The sequence below is a fragment of the Oryza brachyantha genome, chromosome 3 (genome assembly GCF_000231095.2).
Source record: "Oryza brachyantha chromosome 3, ObraRS2, whole genome shotgun sequence".
Classification (NCBI taxonomy): Eukaryota; Viridiplantae; Streptophyta; class Magnoliopsida; order Poales; family Poaceae; genus Oryza; species Oryza brachyantha.
In genome coordinates this window covers 22,730,950-22,741,838 of record NC_023165.2, presented here as the reverse complement: position 1 = coordinate 22,741,838, position 10,889 = coordinate 22,730,950, and the positions used below count along the sequence as shown (strand labels likewise).

Sequence of the window (10,889 nt, the reverse complement as noted above, 5' to 3'; positions counted from 1 at the left end):
ATTGCAGAAATAAGAAAACAATTAACGCATACAATTAATATAGAAATGAAAAAGCCTCTCTAAGAGTGTTACATTGCTCAAATTGAAATCCTTACAAGATAGCAACTCTCAGTGGGGAAAGATGCAAAAATGTCTTGGTTCATATGGATCACTGGATGCACTCTATTGATAAATTTATCTGGATGCACCCTAAAAATATTTTTATTTGGTACTCCCTCTATTCCACAATGTAACACTTTTTAGCTTTGTCTAGATTTATTTATATGCTTGTGAATCATGACATATATAAGTCATATACATTGATCGACGCATGAATCTAGGTAAGTCCAAAAAATTTTTACAATATGGAACGAAGGGAGTACCAACATTTATCTGAATTGTCCCCTACACTTCAAGAAGCCATATTCGTCCAAGACAAGAATCTATGGGAATGCCTAAAGGTACATGGTTGTTCTCTCTTGTTGAAAGATGAAAGATTTTGTGATTCTGTGATTGCCATTTAATGGTAGAAACGATGCAATCAATTACTACAAAGATGAAAATGCACTTTAGAAAAGTGAGATGATAAAATTCTATATAGAATTTTTTTTACAAAAAGAGCATCGTTTAGCGGTTCGGAAAGGGTGCACGAAAAAAACCAAGGAAAAAACTGAGAAACGTTGGGGAAAATAACACAGCACACTTGTTCCGATCTTTCACAATTATCTTCATGTTATTCTATTTCGTCTAAGAATGTAGCTAGTTGTACTTAATCAGTAAGTGGCACAGAAACTAAACCCAAACTCATTGATTTTTGTTTTCTTTTCAATCAAATACCTTGCTCACAAGGTTGAGGGGAAGCAAACGTGACTTGAAAATAGACAAGAAAAGAATGCGTACCATGCAGAGTGGTTCCAATATGTAGCACAATGCTACCGCCAGATCATTACATCCCATCCTAAATGTGTGAATCAAACCAACTCCATCTATCTCAGAAAAAAAAAACAACTTCTAGGTTGGAATCAGATGTTGTCTATTTCCGGGGGTAGATGCCGAAATGATTGCTAATTCTTCCAGATTTGAAGCTAGCCCGATGGCCAATGTCGCAATGTGCAATTTATTGTCAGTTCATTGTTTTCTGAAATTTTCAGATCGAGTAGACAGAAGATGAAGGGGACGAACCCAGTTGCTAGAACATGCAAGGTTCAGTGCGGCGTGCGGGAGCTCAAATCAACACGACAACCCCTCCAGCAGTTTCTCCCATGGAAGGAAGGACGGAAGGAAGGAAGACTGTGTTCGACCAACATACGGGGAAACCGGAAACCAGAAAGAAATCTTACCACGGGAGGAAGCACCGGTGGGCGACGCGGCGCGGTTGGGGCAGACGGTCGTCAGCCCTGCGCCGTGCGACTCTGGGCCACTCGCGGCGGAGCCGGCCCCCGCGGCCGGGCAGCGGGGTGGCGGAGGAGCCCCGGGCGGCCGGGCAGCGGGATGCTGCTCTTCCGCGCCCGGAGCCGCCGGCCGAGGGCTGTGCATTGCCGGAGGCAGCAGAGCGGGCGGCAGGAGGAGAGGTCGTCGGGGGCGAGTCGGAAGGGCAGTGTCGCTGGCCGGCCCCGCGTGGCGTGACAACGGTAATCTCTCGTCTCTAGTTCCGGTTTTTTTTTTCCTTCTCTTGGAACACCAAAATTTTAAATATGATTTTTTTCCTGAATAATTTTAGGTGGGGTTTAAGTTTAAGTTTTCCTTTTAGCAATTATGAGAAAAGGTTGCGAAATGATGAAAAAATATCCAAAAAAAAGTTTTGAAAAGAACAAATATAAAGCTTAAAATTAATGAGATACACCTCTCAAGTCACATGCAATTTAGTGTTTGCATTTTCACTCTTATCACAGGAATGTGTGTGCACTGTTTTAAATCTCTTCGTACAACTAATTTGGGACGGAAGAATTTTATAGGATTTTGTTCGAATACTATAAAATCTATTCAAATATTCTCTATGCAAAAGAAGACTGAATCACCTAATTTAACAATAGGTGCAACAACACAAAATATTGCCACAAACACTATTTTCACAAACTTACCAAGACTGTTTTTTTTAAACTAGACCAAGGATAATAGTAGGCTATAAGACAACTATAAACTTATGTGGACGAGAGAATATGAAAAAAAATAAGTAGTGTTAGACCTTAAGCTCCCATGCATGAGCTATCTATACGTGTGCTGGAAGACGACATTGTTAAATGCCAAGTGAGATAGAAGAGTGAGGACAAAAATTAAGGATCCAACCTCATAGCTAATCTCTTATATATGTTAGCTTTTATATAGGATTATAGCCATTCGTTGATTCTACTATTAAATTTTCTCTAACTCTCGTGTTTCTTATCATGTATGTGGAATTTCATGCCCACTTTAACTTTAATGTCATGCACGATTATCGTGGCATGAGCAATGCATGGTGCCCTCAGTCTATGGTGTTAGTTTTCACATACCTATTTAGGCCCTCAGTCTATGGTGTTAGTTTTCACATACCTATTTAGAATCCAAATCGTAGGCAGTAATATAGGCATGCTTTGTTTATGTTAGGGGACCAGAAATATCCTGAACATTATCGAAATCTATATAGCTATCGTGTTTATAAAAAAATTATTTGCCCCTTAGTGATTACTGTAACCAATGTGAGCCTCTCATTTTGATTCAACCAAAAAAACAAACTATGATAGAATATTGTATCCCTTAAGGATCATAATCTCAATCGAAAGCGGTTGAAGCCCTATATTATGCTCACAAATTTGGTGGCTTGGGCAGGTATACCCTCTTCCATCCAAAAGCACTTTCTCCATTGTTCTGCGTCGAGCTGACTTACCAGATTTGGTCATCAATCCTTTGGCGGGAGTGACGCTATCTTCGTTCCTCTCTCCCTTGGTTAGGCGTCTGACCACACATTTAACATTTCTCTTCTCCCAAACCGTCATCCGTGGCCTCTGCAGATTACTACCTTGATACCCCTGAAGCCAATCTGAAACCTCCACCATGGTATCTGAGCCTAGCTAAAGTTCGAGACCACGAGCTGAGGGGACGGTATTGGGCATGCTCGTACATTTCCCTAAATATTTGACGTCGTTGATTTTTTATAAACATTTGACTATTTGTTTTATTTAATTTTTTTATCAAATATGTAAAGCTACATATGTGCATAAAATTATATTTAACAACAAATAAAATAATATAAAAATAATTAATAATTATGTAAAAATTTTTAATAGGACGAATAATCAACCATCTATAAAAAAGTCATTGGCGTTAAACATTTAGGGAATGAGAGAGCAGTGAAAAACTAAACAGTAAAAAAATAAAACTAACATACAGATACAGCAAAGCAACAATCAAGAGTGGCACCAGGATTTATACAGGTTTCTGCCGTTATAAAATGATACAGTCACACGGACCTGGCCACAGTAATATACGTATGCATAACGAGTTCAGCTCTGGCCTTTGTTATGGTTCAGATTAGAACGACAAACACATAATACAGCATTACAAATTCCAGCTTACACTAATTTACACTAATCTTACAAGTACGTCTCACAGACACTAAGACGAGCACTGCTAGCTTAACTTGCAACAACATGGGGTGGGACAGAAAGCCAAGAATGAATTGCCTGAAAACAGCAGATCTACCCATGACATTGGCACTCAGATGGACTCATACACCCAGATTATACTCTGCCAGGATCAATGGTCGGTGCATAGATCATTCAGGAGAATGAACCTCTAATCACCTCGCACGATGGAGATCATTTTGAGAGACGGCAGCGCAATGCTTGAGCAAGAATCCACCCTCGAGTGTGTATGCCAATGGACGGAAGCCACTGTTCTAGGTTTGCTGAGCCGCTACTTCATGCCTCCTTGTGTAGGAGCTGTAAGTCAGGAGGGACACGGTGATGCCCGGTGTTTTGCTCTCCTTTTGGATACACAAGCCGTTTGTCAGAAATGAAATTGCCGTTACTGGAGCACTGACATTTGTTTCTTCCAAAGTGAAGAGATTGCATTACCTTTATTTGGTTCGGCTTTTTCGCTGGGAGCACCGGTTTCATTTTTCTTTGTGTTCAGGAAGCGTCCACCAGTTCCTCTTGCCCTTCGCATAGCATGTTGATGACGAGACTCATGAAGATAGGGCTGCAATATCAAACAAATGCCCCTATCATTACAGAGCACATCAAATGCCAGTAATGTCAAAGAACACCAAATGCCAGTGCTTAACAAACTATCAAGTTCAAACACTTCAGTAAATCAGAGGCATCCAACCAGGACACGATTTATAGAGTCGAAATTGCAGAATTAGCAGGAGGCCAGAAATAAGACTTCACTAACCTTTCTTGATTTAACAAGCTTTCTCTCGAGTTCAGCCTTTGCACGCGACTGCCTTCGTCTTAAAATTCCATGATATTGCTTAGCATTTACATAAACAGGCTCCTCAGATATTTCAAGAGGCAACGGCATCCGAGAGTGAGTTAATCCAGGTAGCTGGTAATGAGTCTGTGCGGACTGCACACAACAAAAAGGCAGGCAGCTCAGCAATGCTCCAGGAACAGTGAAAGCAAATGTTGAATATGTATAAAGTTAAACCACATTAAGTATAGCCAAAGCGGTGGACTCGACCTAAAGGCATTTTTTAGCATAGTGATTTTCCAGGCTTCCATACACTACACAAGCAACCTTTTTTTTGCTAACCACAAAAACCATTTTTTGTTAAGGTCTGTCCAAGCTCTTGTTACTCTATCACTTGTGTAGCTATGTGCCTATGCCTGCAGTCTGTCTTACGTTGCTCTTAATCCCTCTGGCAATAGGTGTTTTATGTAAATCCGAATACCTGCCTAAAAAATCGTTATGGCTTACAAAATAATAGAAAAAGCTAAATAATGCATTGCAATTTCAGCAACCCTTTTGAGAGCAATCACCAAGGGGTGATTATAAGCCAAATAGCATATTTGCAAATAAAACTTTTATATATGTGTTCTTGGCAATCTAAAAGTCAAGGCTGAAAAATAAACTATGATAAAAAAACCAAAATCTACTCCAAATTTAAGGTAGAAAATTTAAATTTTGGCTTATAAGCATAAGTATAAGGGGGGAAAGATGGGATTGTAGAGTCCAATATCTGTAATTCTTCAATATTTTAGATAATAAATTTATCTCATACTCTAAGAGAGTAAGGATTAAATACTACAGGTAGGAGGCAATTTATGATAATTTAAGCTGGCAAGGAAAAGTACCATAGCTTGAGGTCCATAAGGACCAACCATGCCCATATAATAAGAGTCAGGGTACTGGTACGCCGCAGAAGCCTGCGCAATGAGCGATATGAACATGAGACAATGTGAACACTGACAAGTCGACACAAGCTGCAGATATAAAAGATTTATAAGAAACAGCAAGTTCAACAAGTAAAGAGTGCATACAATTGGTTGGTTTAGTTCCAGCTGTGAAAATGGTGTTAAATAGTCTGATGCCAAAGCAGTCATCTGCGAAGTTGCATGATGCTTTTCTTGACTAGTGCTTCCATCTGGCATTCAAACAGCATTAGTTGTTACCGAAAAGAGGTAGACAACTCTATATTTTCGCTTCTGCTTATGTTTATAAGTTAAAATTCAAATTTTCAACCTTAAATTTAGAGTAGATTTTAGGATTTTTCATCATATTTTATTTTTCAGCGTTAGCTCTTAGATCAGAACAGGTATATAAATAATTTATTCATAGATTATTTTTATTTCTAAATATTTCGTTTGGCTTTTTTTTGAATAAAACTTAGGAGCTAACAACTTTACATGTTGAAAAAAGAAGCAAACTCTTAAGATAGAACTATGCAAGTAAAACTTTACATTACAATGTCTAAAATTCAGAAAAGGCATTTTAACTATTCCTGTCATCCGATCTTTAAAAGTCCTAAAATCAGTAACAGGACACCAAGAATTCTATACTAGAAAGAAAACCATAAAACAAGGATTATAAGAATTTTTTAAAAAACTATAAGTAACGAGCTGACCCCAAGACTTACACCTAATCTTTTAAATTTATTTTTTTAATCTTAAATTTAGAGTTGATTTTGAGATTTTTCACCGAAGTTTATTTTCTAAACTTATCTTTTATATCACTAAGAATACATATATAAATTTTTTATCCATACATTATTTTTTATTTACATATATACCGTTTCAAAAAAGACAAACAATCGCTCCTTAGCTCTACTGGGCTCAGTTTCCTAAAATTTTTTTCCACAAACATCACATCGAATTTTTGGATATCTAAATAAAGCATTAAATATAGATGAACCAAAAAACTAATTGCACAGTTACGGAAGAAATCTTGAGACGAATCTTTTGAGCCTAATTAGTTCATGATTAACCATAAGTGATACAGTAACCAACACGTGCTGATGACGGATTAATTAGGCTTAAAAGATTCGTCTTGCGGTTTCCAAGCTAGCCGTGAAATTCGTTTTTTCATTCATGTCCGAAAACCTCTTCCGACATTTAGTCAAACATTTAATATGACACTTCTTTCAAAAATTTTCTTAATCTAAACACCCTCTTAACCTGGACTGAAAAGAAGAGGAAAAGTGCCGTCTTTATGAAGCCTAATTTCAATACCTATCTCTAACTCCGTCGTTCTATTCCACAAAAGGATACTCCTGAACTAGTACGGAGTATTATACAGTATACTACAAAGTGGAAACATCTGAGTAGTGTAGTTCTCAAGAACCTGATCTAGAATGACAAATGTGAAATGGCAAAAGTTTTGACATTGTATTTTATGCAAGTTGATGTTTAGAAACATGCAAAAGTTGTCCTTTTTTCTTACAAAAGTGAGAGGTGGTTCGTGTGCCTATACACTTTTAGGAGAAATTTGCTAGTCCAAAACATCAAATGTCAAATACAAAGTTATCATTTTGTTTAGATCTATTTTGCTAAAAAATACTTAAAATGACAAAACTTTTGACATTTCGAAGAATCTAAACAGCGCCAACTCATACAGTTTTATTCCCAAAACAAGTGTGATCTGATCTGAAGAGCTAAAACCGGACAGAACTGTGCATTATACTAGTTGAGGAAAAAAAGAACAGACCTTTGGGCTCCGCAGATCTCCGCGAGTCCTCGCTGCTCTCCCCCGTCGCGTCGTCGCCGCCATCCCTGCCCTGCGCGCCTTTGGCCGCACCGCCGCCGCCGCCCACCGGATTGCTCGACAGGCTGATCCCTGCTCCGCTCGCCGGCGCCACGACAGCCGGTGACACCGCCCCGATCCCGGCGGAGGTCGTCCACCATGGCTGCTGTATCGGCACGCCAGACGGCAGCGCGCCCTGCGCTCTCGGCTCCGCGAGGTTGGTTCCCCCCGGCCTCGACTCCATGCTCGCTCGGCTTGTTCACTCACCTGGTCCAGTTTTCAGTAGCAGCAATAGAAAAAAAAGGCAGAGGCAGGTGAGTGAAGAGAAGAGATCCACCCAAAGCAGGCAAATTTATTGACGTTGCTCGTGCTCGGTGCTCCTATATAGCAGCGGCATGAAGCAGGGCATGAATGGCATTGACTCGATCGAAGCAATAGAAAGATTTGACCTTCTTCCACACCTCGGAATCCTCGGAAGAACTGATGAAGTGATGAGCTTGAGCCATTTAAAGCCACCGACAATTTACTACTGCTCCAACTAGGGCACAATTACCAACGGAACCACCATGGGGGAACTGGACACGAGAGAACGGGACCAAGAAAGAACTGGTCCATCCAGAGAAGATTCCAGCGATACCAGCGTGGGGGCTGTACGAACTAAGATTCTCCGATACAGTTGGACAGCTGCAACCGAGCTCAGACAAGAAAAAACCAGCCTAAGTATAGAATCTCCTCCTCCTCCGTTCGAGAGAGGCGGCAACCAATCGTCCCTCCACGCGAGCCGCCGCCGACCGCGGGGGCGGCGGCGGCGGCCGGCGGTACCAATTCTCCTCGATCCGGTTCCCAGCAGGGCCAGCAAAACCCCATCCTCGAAGCCCTCTCCCCTCCCTCCCTCCCTCCCTCCCGGGTAGCCGACCAAGATCCTGCATCAAATCCACTCCAATCCAAACCAACCCCTCGCGAAATTCGGACGCGTAATAAAACCACCAGCGCCAAAATAGGAACACCCCAGCCGCCGCATCAAAACCGTGGCGGCAAAACAAAAATGAAAAAAAAAGGTAAAAAGAAGACACGGCCGCAACCGCGAGCCCGGACGCAGCAAGCAGCCAGGATCCGGCGAGCAGCGAGCGAGCAAGCGAGGGATAAAAGGTGAGACAGGCCAAGAGGGAGAGGGGGGGAGGAAGAAGATGACGCGGCCGCGGCCGCTAGTACTGACCAGTGGGCAGGGAGGCGCGGTGGCGGCGGCCAATAGGACTCTCTCTCCCTCTCTCTCCTCGTCGTCTCTCTGAGAGAGAGGCCGGCCAATCGGAGGCGGGCGGGCTCACCGCGCCCGCGCGCGGCAGCAGCACACGCCTGGATCCCTCCTCTCCTCCCCCCTGCTGCTGCTGCTACTGGCTGGCTCTAGCCAACGAGAGAGGCAGGCCTAATGCTGAGCGAGATGGGATTGGGCGAGAGGGGACCATAATTATTGCGGTGGTTAAGCTCAGCCGCGCGGCGGACAGGTGGATGATAGCTCGCCTGGCCTGCCTTGGTTAATGGTGAGCGAGTGGAAGATTAGGCCATACTCGATGCATGTTTTATCAACATAATTATCTAGAGGGATATGTCAACTAAAAAGTTTGAAAGTAGAACAAAATATCTCTCTCAATGTATAGTTTTATCTATTATTGTTTTCTAGATTACATACAAGACACAAGCTGTCTAGATAACAGTACATACAATAGTACATACGAGGTTTTATCTCCACTAAACTCATTTCATCTTTTTCTTCATTAATATATTGTCACATCATCAAAAATATCTTTATGACATACTATTTATTGCCCATAAAACTCTCATTAAAATTGGCCTACGTCGCATCAAATGTTAAGGTAGTAATACTAATCATAAGTATTAAATATAGACTATTAATAAAACTCGCCTCATACACTGGACTATTTCACGAGACGAATAATTGGTCCATGATTAGTGAATATGATGCTATAATAAATATTTACTAATCATGGGTTAATTAGGCTTAAAAAATTTGTCTAATAAAATAGTCTTTATTTATTCAAATAATTTTGTTAGCCATCTATATTTAATACTCTATATAACGTCCAAACATCTCGTATATCAATAACTAAAAAAAATCAATGTATCGAGATAGCCTCTAACGTGTGCATTCGGGTAGACCTGTACGGGACAGGACAAAAAAAAATTTAAGAAAAGCTACCGATATACTAGCATCTCCGTCGATTCGTTTCTCCCCGTACAAAATTTGAAATTTTCTACTTTATATTTAAAATTAATTTATGTTTTTAATTGAAGTTTATGTTTTTAGGCTTGGTTTTTAAATTTTTAAAAATATATATATTGAAGTTTTATTCATAAATTATTTTTTATTTATAAACATGTTGTTTAACTTAAAACCAAACACTCAATACCAAGATAGGAAACAATGAAAATAGATAAAGCAGATGTTACTTGTATTCGGATTTGATAAAGCCAAGGTTATTACAGTGTTTTAGCTTTTCTTTATTGGTGTAAGTGTGATGCGTAAAAAATAAAATTATTTTGATAAGGGGAGTGACTTGATCCATTACTAAAACTTAAATTAAAGTTTTCTTGTTATCTTCTATAGTACAGTGGAATTTAAAAACGTGAATAACTAAAGCTCTAGCTCTAAGTTACTTTCCGGTTACTTCAGAACTTATCGGTTGTGCATAAAAACCATTGCTTTGTTTTCAATTTATTTCGCCCAATTTTCTGCTTTTGCTTAAGTTTATAAGTCAACATTTAAAATTTTAACTTTAAATTTAAGGATAAACCAAAATTTAAATTTTTAACTTTAAATTTAGGATTGATTTATATTTTTTATCATATTTTATCTTTTAGTGTTGATTTTTAAATCAGTATATATATATAATTATTTTCCGTTTGCGATTACCCGACAATCATCCTTTTTATTTTGGCATGGAGTGTGCACCGCTGTCTGGGTGGAGTGGCAGGTTGATGACATGAGAGAGAAGGATATTAATGTTCGATAGTGTTGTCAGGTTTAATTAAGCTTTGCAGTGATGCCAGATGGCAGAGCGGTGGCCGTCCAAGGTAGCCGTGCGTGCTTCTTGTGTTGGATTATTTAAATTAGCAGCTTTATTAGGAGTTTTATACTTTTCCACGGCGGCAAGGGTTTGGTGGTAGCTAAGGGGTGATCGAGCCAAATGGTATTTATGCGATCGAAAAATAATTTATAAATAATTTATATATATAAAAGCTATTTAACAATTAAAACTGTAAAATAAAATTTGCTGAGAAAACCTTAAAATGATCTCTAAATTTAAGATTAAAAATTAAAATTTTAACTTATATAAATATAAGCAATGAGATGGGACATAATTGTTGAGAGAGTGCTAGCGTTGATGTAATCTACGCATAGTATTACGGTACGGGTCTCTTTTGCTATTTGACGCAATATGGAGCGGATTAGTACAATAGGGTATTCTGTATATGCAAGATAACTAATCCATCCGTTTTTTATAATATAAAATTTTCTAATCTTACTTAGATTTATATGAATACTAATAAATTTAAACATATATATCAATTATATGCATTCATCGATTGGTAAATTTAGATAAGTTTAAAGGGTCTTACCATATATAATAGTGTTACAAGGAAACAAACTTACTGTTGGTGATAGTACTATACGCATGTCGCAAATTTATGAGTAGGGTATAATAGTAGTACGATACTAATTATTTTGAGGTCTT

The 10,889-nt window shown here is 39.3% G+C and overlaps 1 protein-coding gene across 1 annotated transcript; it reads right to left on the bottom strand.

The window, feature by feature from the left end:
• Positions 1–3,346: 3,346 nt before the first annotated feature.
• Positions 3,347–8,557, bottom strand: LOC102721062 (nuclear transcription factor Y subunit A-4-like). Its single transcript, XM_040522429.1, has 7 exons — positions 8,354–8,557; positions 7,102–7,404; positions 5,439–5,542; positions 5,253–5,324; positions 4,351–4,524; positions 4,032–4,155; positions 3,347–3,940 (listed from the first exon to the last, which is right to left on the bottom strand). Exons 2-7 carry the CDS (start codon positions 7,379–7,381, stop codon positions 3,876–3,878), a joined length of 819 nt encoding a protein of 272 aa, XP_040378363.1. The 5' UTR covers positions 7,382–7,404; positions 8,354–8,557; the 3' UTR covers positions 3,347–3,875.
• Between the last annotated feature and the right edge of the window lie 2,332 nt (positions 8,558–10,889).